Below are 25,464 nucleotides of genomic sequence, written 5' to 3'. Positions count from 1 at the left end.
AAGATTTTATTTAGATCTTTTGGATCGTTTTATCATTGGGACCGCTTAATTATTTCATTAATTATTGTCGTAAGAGAGTCAGTGTCTTCAGCACTAGATAGGGTGACCCAAAATACCTAGCTTGGGCTCGAAAACTCAATTTTGACCACCTTGTGGGTTGGAACGTTGTAGCATAACTACGTCCAGTTCTTCCTAAACGTTCGATTCGTTTTGTTCGTTCGTTTAGGACAAACAATGAGTTTATCGCTATGTACTAAAGGCAAACTTGAAAAACAATTTTATCTACAGGTTTATGTAGTATGTATATGCAGTATGACGCATGGCGGTAGGCTGTTCTTCATAATCTGATAATAGATAGATGCCTTTGTCGCCTCCCACGACACCTTGGAAAAGATAGGGTTTTGCTACTCCAGCACCACAGCTGGATTGATTGCGTTTGAATATTTTTCTGCCGCTGTCGTTCAGTTCTCCGAAACCTGCTCCATTTTTTCGTTTCCTTAGATGTGCCTCCAGTTCAGTGAGTTTCACGTCAGTCACCAATGTGCGCATGTTATAAGTTGCCAAGGCCAACGATCATCGGGGTTGATACCCTGGCATCTGCCAATGATTCTTCGCACCCTTACCGTTACCGTGACTGAGTAGTCCAGGATAGTAGGGCTGCCGGGGACTACAGGTCGTTTTTTGGATTTCATTCCCTTGAGGGGTTTTTACCTTAATCGGCATGCTTGGAAGGCGAGTCGGCGATCGCAATAAATGGCATGAATCCAATATAAAATATCCTCTTGAATCGGATGCCTTAGTCGCCTCTTACGAAACCCTCAGGAAGAGATGGGGCATTACTATTCTAGGACAGCAGTCAGGTTGCCTGGTCTAGTTCTACTGCTAGTATGTTTGTGTTTTAATATTTTTCTATCGTTCACAATCCTTCCGAAACCTGCTCAATTCTTTTTCTCGGGGTAACTGTTACCTTAAATATTTGCCACGCTTGTTTATGTGTAGTTGTAATTTTTTACCACTGGTTTTTCGTTTAGGACCAACAATGAATTTCTCGCTATGCAAACTTGGAAGATAATTTTAACTATACACAGTGTTTTACGCAGTATGGAAGGGTTGGCAGAAAATAAATAAGGTATAATAAAATAATACAATCTGAATCCGTTTCGGAAAAACTTACAGCACTCGATCTATACGTAGAGGTTTTCGGCACAGGTTCCTTTGATAGGCTTATGACTTCATAAGGAGTTCCACTAAGTTTCTTCTAGAAACAGCGCACGTACCTACCTAAAATTAAATAAAAATATTGAGCAATAGTTTTATGTAGTATGTATGATGCGGTAGGATCATGCCTATCATAATCCTCCGGTTTCGGGATCCCTTTGTCGCCTCTTATGACACCCTTAGGAAGATATGGGGCGTTGCTATTCTAGGACCACAAGATAGGTTACCTGTTTTTTTTATTTGTAATATTTTTGGGTTCGTTCATAGTTCTTCCAAAACCTGATCAATTCTTTCTCTAGTTCGGCGAGTTTCACATCGGTTTTAAGTTGATAAGGACAAAGTGTGGTGCTATTCTAGGACCACAAGATAGGTTATCTTGGAGGATAATAATAACACGGTTTGGCGATCGCAGTATAATGTCATGATATCAAATGGGATGCTGTTGTCGGTCCTCTGAGATCTGAAGTCACTATTACGGTATTTGGCAACACACAAACACTTTTAAAAAGGTACCTATACTTTTCCAACGTTTCAACTCTGTTGCACGAGTCATCTCTAGGATCTGTATCTCATTGTCGCGTCTTACGACATTCTTGAGAAGAGATAGGGTAGTACTATTCTAGGACCACAATACAGGTTATAATAATATGGATGCTGGCAGCGCAGCCCTGTCGATGTAGAATCCTTTTCTTTGGAAGCCCGTTGTCCAGTGGTGAACCTAAAAACGTCACAGTTTTGCCAGTTAATTATGTAATTTGGTTTCAATATTTCTTTCTTTCGTGAAAAACAAAAGAAATTAACCAATAACAGGTTTATTAACAAAATTTTATAAAGCATAATATAAAAAATATTTTTACTTCTCGTCACTATATTCGTAGAAAACAAAAAAATATAGACAATAACAGGTTTATTAACAAAAATTTATATAGCATAAAAAATATATTTTTAAGAGTTGCTACTCGGCTGTTAGTCCAGTAGAATTAGCTTTTAAATCGGAAATAATTCCTACAAAAGATTTTATTGTTTTAATGGCTTCATTGGTTGCCCATTAAGACTCTCCTAAGTTTTCGACTTCGACGGAGTTGTGCTTAAGTAATGGGGGCCCCCGAAAGAGGCATTTTTTCGGTTTTCCGGTTATACCGCGTAAAAGACTTACCCTATCAAAAAGTGGTCTTCATGACGGTTAAAGGGCACTTAATCCTGCATTGAATAAGACCAAATTCATATGTTTTGGACAAACCGTTCTCGCGCTAAAGTTCGGCAAAGTAGAAAATATACGTATAATTAATGACCCTCTCCACGTCCAATGGTTTGTTACCCACAGGCTTCCAAGTCTTGAAAAGGGCCACCTCAACCAGTGTAACCCTATCAAGGCTTACGAGCTTGATGCGCCTATCCTTGTTCGTCCCAGCCGTTCCTTAACTGCGGTTGCTGCACCTCTTCCTGGCACTCACCTGAACGACTCTGTGTTACCTACTGTGGCTGCCCCTCTTCCTTGTATCCTCCTGCATGACTACGTTGCCTAACCGTATGCCTGGTCTAAGGTTCGACGCCAAAAATCAACAACAACAAGTTCATATTAAAACGCTGAAGAGTTTTTTGTTTGTTTGTTTGAACGCGCTAATCTTAAGAATTACTAGTTTGATTGAAATCATTATTTCTGTGTTGAATAGCCCATACATTGAGGAAGGCTATAGGATATATACAATCACTCTACGACTAATAGAGGCGAAGCAGTAAAGAAAAATGTTGCAAGCACGGAAAATAGTATTTAAACTATTTTCACGCGTACAAAGTTGATTTTGTGGCGTCGAACCTTGGACCAGGCATATAGCTAAGCAATGCAATCGTACAGGAGGGTACAAGGAAGAGAGGCAGCCACATTAGGTAACACAGAGTCGTTCAGGAGAGTGTCAGGAAGAGGTGCAGCAACCGCAGTTAAGGAACGGCTGGGACGAACAAGGATAAGCGAATCAAACTCGTGAGCCTTGTTAGGGTTACACTGGTTAAGGCGACCCTTTACAAGGCTTGGAAGCATGTGGGTAACAAGCCATTGGACGTGGAGAGGGTCATTAATTATACGTATATTTTCTACTTTGCCGAACTTTAGCGCGAGAACGGTTTGTCCAAAACATATGAATTTGGTCTTATTCAATGCAGGATTAAGTGCCCTTTAACCGTCATGAAGACCACTTTTCGATAGGGTAAGTCCTTTACGCGGTATAACCGGAAAACCGAAAAAACGCCGCTTTCGGGGGCCCCCACCACTTAAGCACAACTCCGTCGAAGTCGAAAACTTAGGAGAGTCTTAATGGGCAACCAATGAAGCCATTAAAGCAAAAAAATCTTTTGTATGAATTATTTCCGATTTAATCAATTTTTGTGTTTAATTCTACTGGGCTATGTGGGGACTTCCACATTTATTTTTTCCTTTTCTGCGATTTTCCTTTCTTTTTTCGTCACGCCTGTGAGCTGTCTTCAGGTGGCTGAGATAGGCAACGCTTGGTAGAAGTTTTTCGCATTTCCTACCAAAAAAATTAGATAAGAATCGTTAACCTTGTTCCTGAACCAAATGGCACTCCAAAGTTTTGTAACGGTTCTTTGTAAAACATTTATATAATTTAGCTCCAATTGTCTTTGTTAAAAGACAATGCTTTAAAAATATTTTATCTATTGTTACACTTTTTCTGGGATCGGACGATTTCTTTCACCATTATCGTTTACTTAATGTTAAAGGTGTATAAAAATGGGGTATGTACAAATAAAACACGTCTCCTTGCAAGTGATTCGAGAATAATAATAAAAACAATAACATTTATTTACTATTGGTTATCAAACTCCACGTTAACTATACTTAGGTACAAGGTTTTGTATTGTGTTCATAAATCAACAAAGCTTATGCATAGAACGATCGAAGGTTGCCAAATCCAGGATTTATATATTTGAGAACCAAAATGTATAATAAAATCAAAGATAAAAAGGTTTGTCTGTATTACAATACAACTTTCGATCGACCCACGCACATAAATATGTATGTTCTCATATATTGAATTTCTTTACATATATAATTATGTTTTATATTTGTTCATCTTCACAATATGTTCAGGTAATGTGTAAAAATACTTAATACTTTTCAATAACAAATCAATATTATTATAATATAAATCATCTTATAGAAAAACAATATACAAAAATTGTTTTTTATTATATTTCACTATGTTTTAAGTAAGATACCCGTAAATCCGGCATCGTAAAAAATAGAAGCTCTTCTCAAATCATTTTTTTAATAAAAAAAAACGATAGATTGCTAAAGAAAACAATTTGTACAAGACAAGTAATCTACGACACACAAACTTTCATTTTTTACCGATTATTCCCGTGTTTATCACTCTTGCACTTCCAAAATACATTTTTATTTAATTTTTAATATACTAAACGTTACGTGTCCAAATCTATATTTAAATTTTAGTGAAAATTTAGCAAAACATAGTACAAAAGTTTAGAAATACCTACAAATACTACCCAGCGTTAAAACGTACCCTATTTCTATCTCTATCGTACTATACTCTTCGTACGCGTGCGAAAGGGACAAAATACGCATCTTGTTATTCACTCTCCATACTTCTGCACCAATAGAAGTCTACATATTAAAATTCTCTAATAGAATGGACACGGCTTTTTAAACAAATGAAGTCAGCACTGCTTTAGTTTCATTTATTTAGGGCAGGCCTCGAGTTTTTCTTAGATGTTACATTTATTTTCATATTCATCTGGAATTGAATGAAACAAAAGACATACCTACATTACGTTTTAACTGTTCGTTGATATTTTCAGAGAAACAGGGTAAAGAAATAGTGGTTTTCATGGAAATCACTTTTTATCATTCACTCGAGGCATTAATTTAGTAATTTTGGATATTCAGCCGAATTTCAGTCTTAGTGCTCTAAACGTTATTGTTTTAAATTAATACCCAATGGGAAATGCCCAAATCTTAACTCTATTAGAAATAAACTAAGTATAACTTAAATATAAGTTACACAAATAAAAGTCTTTAAAATTATGTAAAAACGATTATTTCCAAAGACACAAAAGTGATTTCAGATTCGATTTCTGAATCTTTACTTTAGGTACATAAAAGTTTTGTATCTTCACTTTCCTTACAAATATCATAAATACAATAGCGTTAATGTATTTTTGAAATGTTGAAGTGAGATATAATATTATTCAAATTATGACAAATTCTTCTTTTGAGAAAATTAGAATTTAAAATAATTTATAAGCTTTTTAAATAAAGTTTAAAACTGGTAGCTGAGTTAGGCATCGCCCATCCAAATTCGAATGATTCTATTTTACTAAAACGTGCGCCTAAATTTTAATATAATTATTTAAAAAATGCATGTATGCATATTTTCTGAACAATTTTGTGTTTAATTCTTTAAATCACTTGTTAATATGTTTAATTCTTTTCAAAAATATTAACAGTAGTCAAAACAAATGAGAAATATAGTTTATGATATTATATTTTAAAATAATATTTTGAACCACCCGTATATTTTTATCTCTATTATGTTTCTCACTATTTATGACTGATTAATCCTATGTTAATATAATTTCATGTAAAATAATAGTGCAATCTATTATATAACGCAAAATAAGGTAAAAAAAGCGATCAAAGAAAAAATAAAACAAAAAAATTATAGACAATAACAGATTTATTAACAAAAAATTATAAATATATATAATATATATAAAGGAAACTATATATCTCACTCGACAATACAAGAATAGAGATTCTTGTATTGGCCAGTGCTAAATATAGTTTCCATAAAAAGAATGTAAAATTAAAAATAACCCATTAAACCTTATAATAATATTTAATATAAAATACATACGATTAATAGCTATTTACAAATACGAGTTAAGATTTATACTTTTTAACATTAAATATAAACCAGTCTATATGTAAAAGGCTATTTGACAAAACTTAGCGTAGTGTTAGAAAAATGATGGTTATTAATATTTCTAATTAATAAGCAGGCAATTTCTAATAAAAACTAACAAAAAAATATAAAAAAATAACTAAAAATACATTTATTCGTGGTACGTACAAGATAAGACGCGTTAAGCTGTTATAAGGTATATTACGTATACTGTTTTGTTTTATAGAAATAAAAAAATACAACAATGCAATTATTATGCTTTTAGTCTTGTGTTTTCTCATATTATGCAAAAAAATGTGAGATATCATCCAAAAATGGCACCCAAGCGAAGAAATGTGCAAAAAATGAGATCAATTTACATTTCTATAAAAAGTAAATAAAATTGCCTGCTTTCAGTACAACGAAATTTGTCCGTAATGTTATTTATTTTTAAAATGTCCATGAAAATTCTGGAAGATTTAAACTCAAATGTGAATTTGACTATAAAACAAGCTATCTCTTTCAGAACCCAGGGATATGATAAGAATAGATTGTTTTATTAGAGTCGTGTTACCTGAAATTGGCAGTTTAACTGCTAAAGAACCAAAACCAATAACAAATCAATCCGGGAGTACTAGAGTCGGACTGATAGTGTTATTGATTTGTGTCTCAAGCCAAATTCACATTTAAGTTTAAAAATACCTCACAGAATTTGTCTTAATGATGATTTTACGACTAAATTTTGTTCTGCATTCTTCTTCAAATGGCTGACTTAGCGAAACGCGAAAACGGTTCACAATTCATTAAATTGATTTTGAACTAAAAATCGTTTATATTAATATAAAAAAACAAAAAGCTAACGAAATACATAAATGGGCAGTATCGTTTACTCTTAATTTACAACTTATACAAAATCTACATTGAAAAGGAAAAAAACATCAATAATATAATCATTTGAAATAAATAACAAGTTACAATTCTCTTTTTAAAAAAACTGTTAAAAATAAAGACTTATTATAACGAATCGCTTAAAACAAAGTGTGATATTACCTCGCTACAATCGTTATAACTCCTTTATTTATTTCTTAATAAAAACTCTATTTCTATTATTATATCTTTATATAATAATTATTATTTCTTCATCAAAGTTACATACAATTTATGATAATTAATTACGTTATTTTCATATGAGCATACAACAACCTAGGTTCTTGTATACTCATGCGAAGATCCAGAAAACAGGTTTCATTTTGTTAAGAAATAAAACCGTAACAAAAAATATAATTCTGAAATTCCAAAACCCCGGACAGCCGCAACGAATCTAATTATATTCATGAAGGTTAAATAAACTTTAAATATTAATATTGTACGTACGTACCTATACGTAAATATCTTGTAACAGTCTCAAAGTACATACATACAATTATAAATAGGTTAACAATGTTTTGTTGCCGACATCCGAGGTTTTGTTTGGACTGTCGTGCAGTCCAAACAATCGGATCGACAAAAAGATCCACTACTGTCGTTTAGACAGTAGTGGATCTTTTTGTCGATCCGGGAGCCCTTTTCCGTGGACAGCGTACGTGGGACTTAACCGTGGGTATAGTCCAGTACACTGTCAAGGGAGAATAGCTCCTTGTACAGAGCCGGAAAAACGTGGTGTGGGTGTGCAGCCTTGAAGCGACATAACGCCTCAAGGTGCATCAGGGACAGCTCTCTGTAAAGAAAAAAAATCAGTATTTAATTCACATTCTTATTTCTCGTAAAAAAATTCGGTTCACGCGCGTTTTATACAACCCGCGCGATTTTTACTAGACGCCTTTTTGTCTGCACGTAAACGCACTATTTTAAAGCGAGAGAATTAAGCGCTAGAAGTAGCGTTTGCTCACGCATTTTTATATAAATAAGTGTGAAATGTTTTAAAAAGCCTAAAGTTGGGGAAAAAATCTCAACTTCATGGGTTTCAGCTGCTATGTCTAAGTTCTTTAATAATGGTCTGATTTTTTTTAAGTAAGTTACACGATTATAACTATTTTTAGGTTTTATTACTAAGTTTTTAGGGTGAGTTATTTTTCACTTTTGTCAGCGTGTCTCATTGATGATGTTCTTGGAAATATGTCCAGTTCTCGCCTTTTTGTTTTCGAGTAAGTTATATTATAACTATTTTCAGCTGTTATTACTAAGTTTTTTGGGAATCTGACTAAATTTTCAATTTTCCTGACTTTCGTAATTATTACTATTACTATTACTACTTTTTACAGTGGCTATAACTATGTTCTTCGGAAATATGTCCAGTTTTCGCCTTTTTGTTGTCGTATAATTATGAGTTATACGATTATAACTATTTTCAGCTGTTATGACTAAGTTCATTAGAAATATTGTCAGTTTTCGCCTTTTTGTTTTAGAGTAAGTTACACGATTATAACTATTTTCAGCTTTTATTACTAAGTTTTTTGGGAATCTGTCTAGTTTTCAATTCTTCTAATTTTTGTTATAATTATTAGCCTATTAAACTACTTTTTACAGTGGATATAACTATGTTTTTAGGAAATATATCTAGTTTTCGCCTTTTCGTTTTCGTATAATTATGAGTTATACGTTTATAACTATTTTCAGCTGTTATAACTAAGTTCATTAGAAATATTGTCAGTTTTCGCCTTTTTGTTTTCGAGTAAGTTAAATGATTATAACTATTTTCAGCTTTTATTACTAAGTTTTTTGGTAATCTGTCTAGTTTTCAATTCTTCTAATTTTTGTTATAATTATTAGCCTATTAAACTACTTTTTACAGCTGTGGCTGTAACTAAGTTCTTAGGAAATATCTTTGTTTTCGTATAATTATGAGTTATACGATTATAACTAATTTCAGCTGTTATGACTAAGTTTTTAGGAATTCGATTCGTACTTATAGTATCCTACTAATATTATAAATGCGAAAGTTTGTGTGGATGTCTGGATGTTTGTTACTCTTTCACGCAAAAACTACTGAACGGATTTTGATGAAACTTTACAGTATTAACTTTTAATTACTATTAATAATAATTTTTATTACTTTTTATAACCCAGAATAACATAAAGGCTATAATTTATATCGATATGGTGACACACTTAATTTCACGCGGGTGAAGCTGCGGGCAAAAGCTAGTTATAAGTATTTTCAAATGGGCCTAAACTTTTAAACTATATCCTCTGTAAAATGTAAAATGCAAATCATTTTTTGCATGTCAAGAATAGTTTAGCAGTCTATAATAAATTAATCTATTTTCAAATTTGGAACAAAATATTTCTATGGTTCTCAATATTTTAAATTTTATTGTTTAATACTAAAATTTTATACAGAAAGATCTTATTATGGGTTTCAACTGTTACTAGCGTATTCTTCGGGCGTGCAGAACATATTGATAAAAATCGAGTTCTTGATTTTCCTATAAGGTTTTCAGGAAATTCATGAACTATTTTGTACCATCAACTGATAATATTACTAAGTTTAACTATTGGAGACCAACATTGTCCACAATAATATAGTAAATAAATGTATATTTGTTAATTTTCGGATACCATTTCATTATTGTATCGACTGAAAAAATAATAATGGGCATGGCTATTACTACTAAGTTTTACTGTTTAAGACCAATTTCATTGATTTTTGGATATCAATTACCTATTGTTTAGTGGTGTCTATAAACATCAATTTTTTCTTTATTTCTTTCTGAGATCGGAACGAAAATATTTCAATAAGTCTGTTGCCAACTGTTATTACTAAGTTTTACTGTTTAAGACTAAAATTGTGTACAGTAACATATTCAATGGGTTCAGCTGTTACTACCACATATTTCACGAAGTTCTTAGGAAAAATATAATTTATATTAATACGAAAATCAAATGCTCTCCAGCCGTTATTACTAAGTTTTAATGTTTTACGCCCGTATTCACAAACATTACTATGAGGTCTATCAGTGCGCGTGGACGCACAGGGTCACACACGAACCAATCACAGAGCTCTATTCAACGCCGTGCGTTCGATTTGCTGCTTCATTTAAGCAAGCATCGTTTGTAAATACGGACGTAAGACTAAAATTGTGTACAGAAGGTTCTTTTAATGGGTTTCAACTGTTACTACATATTTTACAGTATCATGGTTCATTAAAAAGCAAATCAAATTGCCGTTTATACTGAGTTTTACCACAGAATAATTTTTAGTACTAGTTTTACTGTAAAACTAATGTTGTCCATAAATTATGAACTTTTAGTGTTTTAAGTGTTGTGTGTGTAATTGGTTAGGGAAGAAAATCTTTCATTATTAGATTTATGTGCATTATTGTATTACCAATTTCTATGTCACAAATTGTCATGGCTAGAATTTGGAACCATGTTGCGAATAAAATTTTGTTTTATTTATCAATGATTGTTTTAGTTATTGACCTAACATAACATAATATCCAAATTAATGATCACAGCTGAAAACGTACAACTCAATATATTTACAATAAAACTGAAAAATATTATACCTTTATACCTATTTAGAACTTCATTAAGTAACATTACTCTGTATTACCGCAAGGTAGAAAGGTAACCCAAATAGTGGGTTCGAATCCCGCCTTAGGCAGTTCGATTTTTTCAAGTTACGAGTATCTATTTATAATTTTCAAAGTAGGTATCCTAAAGTAAATAAATCGATAGAGGTGCTTTAGATAATGACCGTCGAATTTCTGTGTCTCATCTAAGAATCGCAACCAGACATTCTTAAGAGTTTAATTCAACATTCATATTTAAATATTATTTGCATACCTACCTACAAGTGTAAATATTTTATTTCCAAAATTTTAATAAAATATTTTATGCAAGCTTCAATTGTTCCATAATACTTTTTTATAGTAGTTTCATATTAAATACACTGAGTTTCAACCCGTCTGGCCAGTTGGGAGTGTAAACTAAATCCTCAATTTGCCTCTGCTAAATTAGAAACTCGTGCTCCTGCAGTGGACACTAAACCTAACGATGATTTATTTTATCTAACTGACATAGTGATCTATCAACGCACAGCCCAAACCACTGGACGGATCGGGCTGAAATTTGGCATGCAGGTAGATGTTATGACGTAGGCATCCGCTAAGAAAGGATTTTACGAAACTCCACCCCTAAGGGGGTAAAACGGGATCTACGCGTACGATGTCGCGGGCGACCGCTAGTGTATGATAAAGATGTTAAAAACGTACCGATATGTTGGTATCTTCGTAAGCAGAGTGTCCAGCACAGTCACGTCTCCCTTCAAGGGCGCATGGTTGGTCTCGATCTCATGCCTCATAGCAGCCATTGACATGTTGAAGAGGCACTGGATCTCAGGGTTGCCTCGGACGCCGTGTCGTTCTGCAAAGTTAAGGTATGAATATTAGGTATGATTACATTAACAACTGATGATAACAAACAAACAAACTTGACCTTCACTGGTTGGGTTTTTATTGGCGGTCAAACTGTAGATTATGGCTACACAGGAGTTGAAGTGGTGGGTACGAGAGGTGGGAAAATACGGTGACGATAATAATAAAAACAAGTAGCAATAGCCCAATAATATCGTCGGACTGGCCGAATTATTTTCATGCATAACAATAAGGCTTTGAAATATTTCTTTAAAAATTCTTTATCCTATCCTTTATGACTCTTGATAGTGAAGAATAAACTACATTTAGAGGAATATTAAAATTAAATGTAAATTTTTCTTACCTGGCCAGAGAAGCACGAGGCTCTGGTACAGCGCGAGCTCAGTCTCAGTCAGCTTGAGTCGCGCTATTGTCTTCGCGGCATCGAATATCCCCACCACCAGAGCCATGTCACGGGGATCACTGGAAATGCAGAAAAAATGGCTTAAAAATCATCCTTAAATTTTAGTAATAATTTAAGTTGTTTGATAGGACGACAAAAACCATCCTTATACTTTGGCAAAGTGTTGTTTAGGTAATAGGACGATTAAAGATTTTTAAAATGTTTACATTTTGAGGACTATGAATAAGGCTTAATTTTCTAAACTTATTGAGGATTGGATAGCTTCAGAACTTTTATAATTTGTGTAGGTAATTACTTCTTAAGGATTCTAGCTTATTAAGTTTCTAAACTTTTATGCGTTGCCATTCTGCATAAAGAAAATAAATAAATGTAACTTAATATACGATTAAATGTAACTCACCGCGCGTGGACGCATTCTCTGATCGGCAGAACGACATCGCCGTACAACACTTGGTCACGGTTCACGTCAATCAGTCTCGAAAGGCGCACGATGGCCAACTCGAACGAACCTAATATACAAATAAATGTAAATAAATAAAAGTTTTGTATATATTATGTATATTCCCTACGTTTCTTCATTTATCTGAAAAATATTCATAACATTTTCTTCGTGTTTAAAGGCAAGTTAGAGAAGAAATTATTTACGTGTTAAATTGGCTTCATCATTAAAATATATAATAATATCATTAGTTCATTTTATCATTATCATTACTTACACTTAACCGTCACCACTAACTACAATCAAATCATTATGCAACCCCATTTTTTCCGTGTCATTAAGACCGAAAAAAGAAGAAACAGTAAAATGATTGGAACGATGATACTCACCTGATTTTAAAAGCAGTATTTGGTCGTCCTGGGTGAGTTTCATGAACCCAGGTATGAGTTTTGCGAACTCAATGATATTCTGAATCATCCCGGTGAGCTTGTCGGCGCAGTCCAGCCACATCTCTTCATAAGTCATCGAGTTGTAAAATAAAAGTCTGTAATAAGATTTGGGAAAATTGTAGACATTTATGTATTTTTGCATCTTCTAAATAGCATTAATGACAATTTTACTACTTAATGATATCCTAGGTGTATTGATTTTAAACATAAAATGCGTCTATTGGATTTAACTGACACTAAATGAAGTCCACTTATTGTTTATAGGCACATAGTTTACTTCTTTAATGTATTTTTGCTGGTTATAAAAGGTAAATTAAAATTTTACAGATAGTCCAAAAAACATAAATCTTTGTATTGATTGACAATACAATAACTTCAGCCACAAACTAAAATTAAATACAGAAAATGACAATTTTACAATTTAATGATTGACTTTTTACAATTTAATGATACATCATTAATTCATAAAATAATGAATAATGATAAAATACTCACTTCGACACATCTGGTGGTTTCCTGAACATCTCGTGGATGAACTCCAGCTTGGGGTTGGTGTTCGCGTGGGCTTCAGCCAGGCTCTTCACCAGGACCTTGCTGATGTCACCTTCGGCTAGAAAGATGATGATGACGTTAGATGATGAGATATTATACCTAGGTAGGTAGGTACACCTACTATCTATTTGGCTCTTGTTAATTAGAGAGGGTCGTGCTCCTGCAGTGGAGAATAAAATTACCCTGATCATGATGATTGTTAAAGCCCGGTCCGTGAGCACGTAGAATTTTGTCCAATGACCCCTAGCTACCCATCCTTATCGCTCGCGCGTAATTATATTGCTGTCACGACTGTGCGACTGGCACCCGCAGTGAGTGTGCGAGCGCGATAGCAACATAATTAGCGATAAGGATGGGTAGCTAGGGGTCATTGGACAAAATTCTACGTGCTCACGGATCAGACTATAGATGGTTAAATTCTATTATATTAGCTAGGTAAGTACGCCTCTCAAACATTCTACTTGCCTCTGGTAAATTAGAGAGGGTTTTAATCACCTGATGATGATTTTGGTGATGATTGATAATTGAGTAATTGAGGGGAAGATATACATTTTGTTTGATAGTTGAGATAACAGACTTATAGCACACTAAACACTTAAAATAACTTCCTAATTGATCACATTACTTTATTAAGATGTTTATTACAATTACCTACTGTACACAAAAATACATAAAAATAACAATAAATTCAAACAAACTATTTACATGCTAAAAATAAACAAATTAAATAAAATAAATAATTATAAAAATATAAAAAAGCTGTATACAAAAATAAAATCACATCTATCTACGGCTGTAAATTAAAATAAAAAATGTTACAGTCACAATGACAGATCGACAGATTGACAGATTGACAGGTTTCCGCCAGGATCATGTCAACATAAACTAAAATTTCGTGATGATTTTTTATTAAAATATATTATGATTGATCCTATATCGGCATTCTTGCTTGGTTCTTGCTTATTCGCTTGTTGGCGTAAGTAAATTTTTTTAAATTAATATATCAAAGCAAATAATAAATCTTTAATTTATAACTCCACCATTTCTTAGGAGAACTTCAGTTAAATCTGCAAGGTCTTTTACCATTTATTATTATTTCTTTCTCTTTCTTTAAAAACTGCTGAACTTTATTAGTTCTTTCACTTTCTTTAAACTGCTGAGCTTTTTTTAGTAACTAAGCAAACTTTGTGATACAATATACAGCACGAGTAATAGAACCCCATATTATATCACAAGTAGGTACTATTAGACAGAATAATTACTATAATGGGAACTAGAGATGGGAATAGTCCCATTGCTCTAGAATAGTTAACTTTCCCCCGGGACAAACTTGACCTACACTGGTTGGGTTTGGCGGTCAAGCTGTAGATCCTGGCTACACAAGAGTTGCAGCGGTGGGAACGAGAAGTGGTAATAGTCCCATTGGTCGGGAATAGTCAGGATCTAGCTCCTCTTGCTCTGTGTACTTCGAAGGTAGGTAGAAATTATTGAAGAATTATCATCCCAACTAATATTATAAATGCGAAAGTAACTCTGTCTGTCTGTCTGTCTGTTACGCTTTCCCGCTTAAACCTCGCAACCGATTTTGATGAAATTTGGCATAGAGATAGTTTGAGTCCCGGGAAAGAACATAGGATAGTTTTTATCCCGGTTTTTGAAACAGGGACGTGCGCGATAAAGTTTTTCTGTGACAGACAAAATTCCACGCGGGCGAAGCCGCGGGCGGAAAGCTAGTTAACAATAAAATTGTTTCACTTTTTAGCATGCTACCTCCCATGCTGTCTGTTTTTGCCATTCGTACCGTACCCATTTCTAATAATACACGATCCGAAGAAAGAAAAAGATGGTCAGAGACCATACCAACCTATTTCGGTAAGACCACATTCATTTAGTTCAGTGTTTTTCAACCTGTGGGTCGCGACCCCCTGGGGGGTCGCAAAGCCTCTATAGGGGGGTCGCAAAGCCTCTATAGGGGGGTCGCGAGAGGTCGTAAAAACTACCTCAGTTAAAAAATTCTCATAAAGACAGATTAATCCGAAATCTAATTATGCAAATGTTGTATGGATGGATTGAAGACATTGAAGTATTCGGTCCATACAAACATCTTTGCAACATTATAAAATGCATGAAAAAAAAATCGAATGGTCAGAGGGTCGCCAAAAACTTTTTCATACTATGGGGGGTCGTGTCATGAAAAAGGTTGAAAAACACTGATTTAGTTATACAACATCTTCGATACTAAAGGATTTGCCAAACTGGATATTTTGCGGTCAGCGACCAAGTCAAATAGAATGCAGCTGGCATTTTATAAAATATGAAAAACGTTGTCGGTCTTATTTTGTATTGATGCGATCAGACTGTGCGGGCGCGTGCAAAGAACGCAACCGTTGACAGATTGAATTTTTACGACCGCTGACATCTCTTGGAGTATGAGATTGTCTTGCTCAAACTGCTGACCGATTGCCCTGCCCGACAATGTTGTTCATACAAAATACGGGCTGCGATCACTTTGACCTGAACGCAGACCGCAGACCGCAGACCGCAGAACGCAAAACCAGCGTGGCAAATCCTTAAAAGTTACCTAACATAATAAATTTATATGATTTACAGGCGAACGACCAAGTATACTACTTAGAGATGACGCCAAGCGGTTTTTTCCTAAAGAAAAGGAGGAGAAATTCTACTGTGTAAAAAATCTATTTTAAATAAAACATAACAAACAAAATAGCTTATTGACTACCAAAAAACATAGCTGAAACGAAAATGCAGCGTCTAAACGTAGACTTACAGGGCAACTCTTCGCTCGTCGACGATCCACTTTGGCTCGATCCTTGATGCCTTCTGTTTGTCACGGCATTGGGGTTCACCATTCCCATCCCACTCATATTCATGTTCAATGGATCCATCAGTCTCCCATGCCCACTGCTGGACGTCAGGTCGTCAGGGCTCAACTCCTCGCTCGTCAAAGAGACTGAGCTCTGACCAGTGACGAGAACAGAATTCTGGATGTCCATAGGACTGTGTTGGATGTTCGATGGACTATGCAGGAAGGTGGTGGAGTCCACGTAACTGGCGACCAAATTGTCGACCCCCATTGAAGTCTCTGGCTTGATTTCTTGCTTGATATTTATGACACCACTACCAGTTGGGGAGTGGATGCGATCGTATCTGTCGAACTCCTGTATTCTAGTTCTGGGGAGCTCGTTGATGGCTGACTGACGGATGGTGGTGGACGCCGTGGTCTGGGTATTGGTGGTGGTGGAGCCAGATGGTCGGACGATGGTCGTCCCCTTTTGTTGATCGTCTAGCGGAGTTTGGAAGGTTAGTATGGGGTTGTTAGTGACTTATTTTAATGTTAGAGGGTTATATTATATGAAGCAGAACTGGTATCAGGCTTTGTTTAAATCGGGCACTGAACAAGGTGGACCGACGACCTCATAAAGGTTTTGGTTTGTTTCATAAAACCACACCCTGTATAAAGCCTAAAATACAGTCAAAACTCACCGTTGCCAATGAAGTCTGTGTCCAAAAAGCCGGTCTGCTTCGGCTCGTACGTGGTCGAATCGACCGCGTAGTCGGCTGACACGTCGTACGACTGAGGCTGCGGCGGCGCTGGCTGCATCCCACTCATGTTTGAAGGCAGCGCTGGGCCCGCGTTGTTGTAACCGTATGACGACAGAGGCGAGCCGTAGGCCGGGTAGCTGGGGACGAAAAGGGAGGTTAGCAGATGTGAGATAAATAATAATAAATATCCTTGGACTCCCCAACCCGTCGGGCAAGTGGGGAGTGTAGGCCAAACCTCCATTTGCCTCTGGTAAATTGGAAAGGGTCGTGTTCCCATAGTAAAGACTAATAAGACCTAATGATGATGATTTGATGATTTAAAACCAAGTGTCTTTTACCACAAACCTAGACTTAGGTGTGTAAGGTTCATCAACTACCCCTGTTTTCAGGTCATCATCATCATCATCATCATTTCAGCCACAGGACGTCCACTGCTGAACATAGGCCTCCCCCAATGCTTTCCATGTTGATCGATTGGTAGCGGCCTGCGTCCAGCGCTTCCCTGCTACCTTTACGATGTCGTCGGTCCACCTTGTAGGTGGACGTCCCACGCTGCGTTTTCCGGTACGCGGCCTCCATTCCAGAACCTTTCTGCCCCATCGGCCGTCAGTTCTGCGTACTATGTGCCCTGCCCATTGCCACTTCAGCTTGCTAATACGTCGGGCTATGTCAGCGACTTTGGTTCGTTTACGGATCTCCTCATTTCTAGAAGACTAGAGTGTATAACCAATGTGTGTTACCAGTGATAACTTATGGCTCGGAAACGTGGCCTCTCACTATAGGCCTTATACAGAAGCTCAAAGTTGCACAGCGTGCTATGGAGAGGGCTATGCTTGGTGTTTTCAGGTGGTCAAAGTAAATTATAATCCTCCATGCTCAAAGAAAGATGCAAGTTCTCAATCAATAATAATATCTTAAGCATTTCTATGAAAGCAAGGAGAAGTTGAAAAGAGATCTCAATCTTTCACCTACCCACCCACAACTAACACCCGTATTCACAAACATTACTATGAGGTCTCACAGTACGCGTGGACGCACAGGGTGACCCATGAACCAATCACAGAGTCCTATTCAACGCTGTGCGTTCGATTTGCTGCTTCACTTAAGCAAGCATCGTTTGTGAATACGGGCGTAAGTAGGTATCTTCTAACTTTGCCTACTAAGTAGGTACAGAAGCTATAGTTAATTGTCTACTATGTACCTAGGTAGGTACCTACCTATTATGAAACCAAACAATAGACGCATCTGTTTCAGCATATTTCTCTAAAACCCCGGATTCTCTGTCAAAGTTATGGGTAGTTAATGCCCATAAAAACAACTATGTCTCACGCCTCAAACTTATGGCATATTACCTACATCTTACTTTGCCGCTAACCGAACAAAAAGGTCATTATGTACAATTAAAACTCAATGGCGCTATCTATCAACGCGCGCAAGAAACTCTGTAGCACGTGGTACCGCTACCCGATACTAGGTGGCGCTACTTAACTTTACCGTTAATGCCATTTGATGCTAAGTGATAAGGATGCTAGTTTCTGTACCTCTAGTAGGAAAAACTTTCGAGTTCGTTTCGTTGCGTATTCAAAGTGTCATCGAAAAATTTTGTATGAAAAATTAAACAGCGCCCCCTAGGGCGGCTATAATATAGGGGGCGCTGTTTAATTTTTCATACAAAATTTTTCGATGACACTTTGAATACGCAACGAAACGAACTCGAAAGTTTTTCCTACTAGAGGTACTGATTAGTTTTACTAGATACGATTATTTGCTTGAGATTACTCAAACGACCACAGTCGATTATGCACTTGTGAATAATATAAATTAATTGAAAAAAAAATGGCTTTTCACCCACTTATCATTATAAATGTCAACCAGTTTCGTTTATAAACCTTTCTTTTTTATCAAAGTATTTACTGCAACTAAAAAATTATCGCCATATCCTTGAAGCTCGTAACATGTGCTTACTTTTTTTTACCTCCCATTATTACCTAATTATTGACTGAGACATAAGTATAAAAGATTAGAAATAATGGACTTATTTAGGTTTGCTCCTAATATTTTAATCACGTAGGTATAATAAGAATTACTTAATTGTTTTCACACACTCAACTACATTTCTGAAATGGAGGCTGCCAATTTAAAATCCTAAGCGCTAAGTAAACATAAACGTATAAAATGCAGCCGGTCTAACAGTACGCGTCAGAACGTACCGTTCCCATAATGACGGTTGACACACATCGGTGACAAACTGCACCTAGCGGTAACTCAGGCGCAGACACTAATTCCTAGGCATTAGTTTTATGTTCTTTGCCTTACTTTGAGCAAAAAAATTCTGTAGGCTGTAAGTTTTAAGTCTTTGCCTTATTTGGCATTTCAAAAATAGGCTGTATAGTTTTTGTTCTTTGCTTGAAATAAATATTTAGTACACAAATACTAGTAAATAAAATTATCTTGTCTAATCTTTCACAGCGTGACCTACTTTATTGTAATTTAGCCACTATCCTCAATCTATAAGTTTTCTGGGAGAAATCGCCTTCGACTATTATGACCGTCGAAATTTTACAACTCAATTGCAATTTTTGATAGGTACTTAATAGAATGGAATTATTGATAAAATATCTGTAAATAAAACAGTGAAAATATCTTTTTTTATTCATGAAGCAAAAAAAGCTTGTCTTATAATAAAACAAAGCTGTATTCTTCAATATCTTTGCTACTTTTTTCAATTTTCTCCCATTCATTTATTGTCAAACGTATTTTTTCGCTTTTTCACACGTATTTTAATCTGACAAACATTTTAAACACCGCTACTCGATATCATCAATAAAAACCAACAATACATACAAGTTAAACATTATACTCGTTTTTGTTAGCGTGTAAAATGGGCCAATCAACAGCTGTTTATACAAATACACGGAAATTCTGAAGCTGGGTCACATAGCAACGGTGCTAGTTCTTCTACCCGTCAATAGATGGCGCTGAGCGTTCCTATTGTTTCAACGTTCATTGGCCTACTGTAGATGTTTTTGTTCGTGTAATGATCTTTGCAGATATTTGCGTCTGACTACTAAAGACTTAAAGAGCTTTAATCCGACTGTAGTGATTTACTCAAATGAATAAGTAGGTACTTGTTCTAAGTAGGTAGGTATTGTAAAGTATTTGAAGATATTGTTGTTTTCTTAACAATACCTAGTAGGTATTTAACAATACATTTCAAACCGTACTCTACCAAAGGGTTTAGCTAGTAATACTGGCATCAGTGCCGATTTTACTTCAAGATGGATTTTTTACTACCTTATTTTGGTAAGTAGGTACCACAATGTTCACGAAATTGAGACTTGTCGGGTCACTCGGGTCAGAGAACACACTTTCTTATTTAAAATTAGTTCATCTACTTAATAACAGATAACACTATTAAGAAGGCGCGTCAGAACACGCCCTCTTAATTTAAAATTAGTTCAGCTTCCCAATAATAGATGGCGTTACTCACCCATTCTAATGGCCGTGGAATTTAATGCTGCGTTTACACTGCGCGGAAATTAGCCAAGTCAAGTCAAAAAAACAGTGGGGTGGGGATGAAAAATGAATGAATTTCATCCCCACTCTGTTTTTTTGACTTGGCTAATTTCCGCATAGTGTAAAAGCAGCATAAGAATAAAATAAACACGTCAGAATACGCCCTTAAATTAGTTCATCTACCCAACAACAGATGGCGTGACTTACCCATTGTAATGGCCGTGGAATTGGTCGCTTGAGCTCGGCGTTTGTTGCTGTGCGTCGTACACAGAGTCCGGCGCCGCGTCAGTCTGAGCTCTCATCTGGGCTCTGTGAAACCGCACCTCGTCTTCCACCTTCTCCCGTTGCTTCTTGGACATACGGCCGAATTTCACCGCTGGAAAGAACAATCAGGATGTAAAATATAGAAAAAGTCATCTAGAGGTAAGCTGCTTCCCATTGGAAAGCTTACGTACCTACATGTTGATATAAAATAAATAGGATACGTATTTTATCTAAAAGTGGTGCCCAACGCGTTGCTAAGATAAAATAAGTTGATTTTTTAAGATTTCTTTGAGGTCATTTCTGTATTCGTCACATTTTAGTCACATTATTGTTTCAATATTCTGATTTAACTAATCTAGAATCTAATTTAATTATCATTGATGGGTTTTTAAATGTAGGTTCGCTTATAATATTTGTTTTTTATTAATAACGAAACTCGATATTAATAAAAATTCAAACTTTTTAATGTCAAATTTTGTTTAAAATTTGGTTATTGCAGTCAGTGTCCTAACCTATTAAAAATAAACTAGAGCAAAAATCACAAAAAAGTCAATCAATAATTAGTTACCGCTACTCCCCGCATCGGCGCTGCGATCGGTATGACATAACGAAATTTACAAGGGAACGCAATTTTCGCGTCATTCCCATACGCGCATTATCATCGAATAAAAAACATTAAAATCGGTAAGCTTCTTCGTTACAATGCAATTAGTATGTTCTCAATGACATAGCTGTTACTCAACACTACCACATTCTTGTGTGCTAGTGTGAGTGCGATCGAAGTGTGCCGCGTCGCTGTGTGAGTTTTCTCGGTGTGCGTGCGTTCGTTGGCATACTGCCTACTGGAACAACGAACTCGGCTGACGTTATACATACGTTGTGTGGTGACGTATAGGCTACGTAAGCCGCGATACCGTTGTTATTCTCGCGGCAAAATTAAAAAGCCACAACTTATTCTGCGATTCGAAAAAGGAGTACACTTTTTAAATTGTCGATTCTATGAGTTGGTCGAACTTTAGATGGCCAGTTTGAATTGAGCTGTGCGTTCGAACGTTTAGTTTTGTAGTTGTGTCTTTATAAATTGGGAGGTTTTTATTACAGATTTTGGCCGATGACCCCGTGTTAACGGCCTACATTCGAAGATGTATGAACATATTGTACGCGGAAACAAAGCTACTGTTCGTAGGCAATAAATTATAATGGAATTTATTTTTATGGGGCGTCTAGTCTAAGAGTTCGTTATTCTGTGCCCTACCTAGGGGTCACGCGCTACAATTCATGTTTTTGTGGTAACAATAATAATATTATACTCTTTGAGAATAACAACGGGCGTTCATTCGAAGAAAAGTTCGTTGTTCTCAATATTTTACGGTTTCTATAGTTTCAAATTACCTACCTACATTTCTTTCAGTAGGAGAACTTAGATCAATATGTATCCTTTGAGTTTGATTATGGGTGATTTTGATATGAATTTCCTGATTGTTCATCGCACTAACTTCCAGGGCCGTTTTTAAATTAGAGGCCCTGCGGGCATTCAAGGATCAAGGGGGACCACTTTTCCTATAAAAAAGATACCAAAATTTTTGGTCCCCTCTAGTTCAAAATAAGGTCAAAACACATTTTTTTACAGTCTGTCAATGACAATGAATATAAAAGAAAACTAGCTCCACAGTCTACAGATAAACGTTTCATAAGTTTTTACTCAAAGGAAAATTGGCCTAAATATTTTATTTTATTTTATTGATATGTACGATTTTCCAAATTACCTATTATAATTATATTTATTTTATTGTATTTCTGTAGAAAAAATAACACTTCGACATAATAAGGTAATTTGACCTGTTTTGGGACAAATGAATACTTCATATTTTTTCACTTTTCTCCACTTACAAAAAAAACTTAGAATTTTGTTTTTAAGTTGTTACTGCAAAGACCATTGTTTCAAAGTTAAATAAGCACTAAAATAAACTTTTTTAACTTGCCCCAATCACCGAAACTAGCTAGACAATTTACTAAAATCTAGGTCACCAATGCAGGAATAGTACGGCTCGTAAAAAGTGCTCGTGTTATGTGTGCTCGCGTGCAGTTACGCTTGCCTGCGATTGCACAATCGTAGGGATGGGGTGGTGTCGGTAAAAATGTCGATAATTTATCGTGACGATTGACTAAGTAATTTTTTATTTATATTTTGTTACGAGCTTAAAAGTCTGATGTCATTTTTATTTTTCTTTATTAGGGAAACAAACAGCATGAGTTGATAGTATCAACACAGATAAACTTTACAAGTTAATTGTCATGTCAATCGTCATAACAACAGAGAAATAATAATCTTCATTTATTAAATACTAGCGGCCGCCCGCGACTTCGTACGCGTGGATCTCGTTTTACCCCCCCTTCATCTATCTTACGCGGTTCAGATTTTTTCATACAAATGTTTTTTCCCGCTAACTCCCGTTCCCATGGGAATTTTGCAATATCCTGTTGTAACTAAGCTTTAAGTTTACTAAGGTACCTGCATGCCAAATTTCAAGCGTCTGTCTTACGCGGTTTAGATTTTTTCATACAAATGTTTTTTCCCGCTAACTCCCGTTCCCGTGGGAATTTTGCAATATCCTGTTGTAACTAAGCTTTAAGTTTACTAAGGTACCTGCATGCCAAATTTCAAGCGTCTAACTTAAGCGGTTTAGATTTTTCATACAAATGATTTTTCCCGCTAACTCCCGTTCCCGTAGGAATTTTTGAAATATCCTGTTGTAACTAAGCTTAAAGTTTACTAAGGTACCTGCATGCCAAATTTCAAGCGTCTAACTTAAGCGGTTTAGATTTTTTCATACAAAAGGATTTTCCCGCTAATTCCCGTTCCCGTGGGAATTCCTAAGTATCCTATAACCTGCCCAGGAGTATTAAGAATAATTGTACCAAGTTTCTTTAAAATCCGTCGAGTAGTTTTTGTTTCTATAAGGAACATACAGACAGACAGACAGACAGACAGACAGACAGACAAAAAATTTACTGATTGCATTTTTGGCATCAGTATCGATCACTAATCACCCCCTGATAGTTATTTTGGAAATATATTTCATGTACAGAATTGACCTCTCTACAGATTTATTATAAGTATAGATGAGCTGAAAAAGCTCTGATGTTAGACTTTTATGGCTATGCTCATTGCTCACATATTATGATCACATTCCCTATTCATGTAGATGGAAACAAGAGGTGGGAATAATCATCATCATTTCAGCCACAAGTCGTTCACTGATTGAGGTGGGAATGTCATCATTAAAATAACTGTTAGTTCCAATGTCATGAATATTTTCAGCATTATTGCTGATAATAATAATAGTTTCTGAATTATTTAACGCTTTTAATACAATCTATTTTTAGGAGTCCACTGAAAATAACTCAAAAGTTATTATTGTCTCCCTTTATGAAATACAATGGCTATTACAACGAAAGTGGAACTAAACGCTTCTCACTCCTTGTAATTGTGTCACATATTTTTCAAAGTCACAAAAGATTAATGTGTGCGTGAAAATTATACATTTAAGTTGACAGCAGAATAAATATCTTGCGATATATTACGTCCCACTTCTAATCTGACGCGTTGCGTGTTTATTTTGATTTTAGGTATTAATAAATTAATTAGAAGTAGATTTCGCAGCGTGTTACAAGTGTTTAATAGAAATGTCATGATTTGTGCTAGATGTGTCTTGAAATTAAATGTTTTCTCGTTTGTCAGACGTTTTGGCTTATGTTTTTATTCGTTTAAACTTTATTCTTTCTCCGAATTAGCTAAGCTTTTAAGGTGACACTTTTAAATGATTGTCTTATCTTAAGTGGATTGTAACCAATCCAACAGTGTCGGCATGAAACTGCCATTATTCGAACGTTAGTAGTCTTATTCTATCATGTATAAAAGGCATGAGATTTTCGATTTCAACATAGAGTTTTGGTACAACTACCCTATGTAGATAGGAATCCATGACACTTTCCAAACTGTGTTTGAACGTTCGAGCATCGATATTGTGTGTAAAAATCTATTTTTAAGTTTTTTGCGTGCATTATGTTCATTGTCGACATTTTTATCGATCACACACCACATCCCTATCTGTTACATCAGTTGCGTCATACTTGTACAATCAGTCACACGACACGCGACTCGTCTTCGTGGCGGACAATGTGTGAAATGGAGCGTTAAGCGAAACGTCTGATTTGGCGTGTGTTGCAGGCAAACTTGGAAATCTGGTTTTATTGGAAATGTCTATTTTAAAAGTACATGTAAATTGATTATTTATCTAACTTTATATCAGTACCGATAAATAATTTAATGAACCTGCTGAAATTTCAAGTTTCTTTTACATTGTAAGCTACTATGACATGATGATGACAGACAATGGTTACCCAAATTTTAACCATGGAACCTTATTTCGCCAGAAATGAGAAAATCGTGAATATTACGCACTGGCCCATTTATTTTCCCGAAGCACTGGTAGGGTTATTTTAACAGTGGGATTTGTAAAAGCGCTTTTTAGATGCCTTTTTTAGGAAATAAATAACCTTGTCTTTTAAAATAAACGAATTCCAATAAAATTAAAATGTGACGCAAATTTTACATTATAATCATTATTTACCTATACATTAGGGTGGTCCTTATTTTTCGACTTTTGAATTATCCCCGGGGCACTTTCTCATTCGATTATATACCTTTAAATATGAAATTAGCTTTTTTTGTTTTTTTTTTTTAGTTAAGATTTAGAGG

At 35.4% G+C, this 25,464-nt stretch overlaps 1 protein-coding gene and 1 long non-coding RNA gene across 14 annotated transcripts in view; one reads left to right on the top strand and one right to left on the bottom strand.

The window, feature by feature from the left end:
* Positions 1–5,912: 5,912 nt before the first annotated feature.
* The window catches only part of LOC135084997 (probable nuclear hormone receptor HR3), a 177,367-nt gene continuing 157,815 nt past the window's right edge, over positions 5,913–25,464 (bottom strand). For 12 of the 13 annotated variants that reach the window (XM_063979770.1, XM_063979766.1, XM_063979768.1 and 9 more), the window contains 9 exons: positions 20,646–20,814; positions 16,863–17,059; positions 16,147–16,662; positions 13,302–13,416; positions 12,747–12,901; positions 12,319–12,427; positions 11,859–11,977; positions 11,354–11,504; positions 5,913–7,854 (listed from right to left, as the gene is read on the bottom strand). In XM_063979770.1, the coding sequence (XP_063835840.1) occupies positions 7,728–7,854; positions 11,354–11,504; positions 11,859–11,977; positions 12,319–12,427; positions 12,747–12,901; positions 13,302–13,416; positions 16,147–16,662; positions 16,863–17,059; positions 20,646–20,814 (1,658 nt within the window). In that variant the 3' untranslated portion in view covers positions 5,913–7,727. The remainder of the gene's footprint in view (positions 7,855–11,353; positions 11,505–11,858; positions 11,978–12,318; positions 12,428–12,746; positions 12,902–13,301; positions 13,417–16,146; positions 16,663–16,862; positions 17,060–20,645; positions 20,815–25,464) is intronic. The other variant, XM_063979771.1, reaches the window with a different exon arrangement.
* LOC135085038 (uncharacterized) lies at positions 14,094–16,127 on the top strand. Its single transcript, XR_010259999.1, has 3 exons — positions 14,094–14,334; positions 15,121–15,230; positions 15,969–16,127. It is a non-coding gene; the product is annotated as an uncharacterized LOC135085038 (long non-coding RNA).

Source organism: Ostrinia nubilalis, chromosome 27 (genome assembly GCF_963855985.1).
Source record: "Ostrinia nubilalis chromosome 27, ilOstNubi1.1, whole genome shotgun sequence".
NCBI classification, from domain to species: domain Eukaryota; kingdom Metazoa; phylum Arthropoda; class Insecta; order Lepidoptera; family Crambidae; genus Ostrinia; species Ostrinia nubilalis.
Note: the sequence above shows the minus strand (reverse complement) of the source record. Positions and strands in the feature narration are given on the sequence as shown.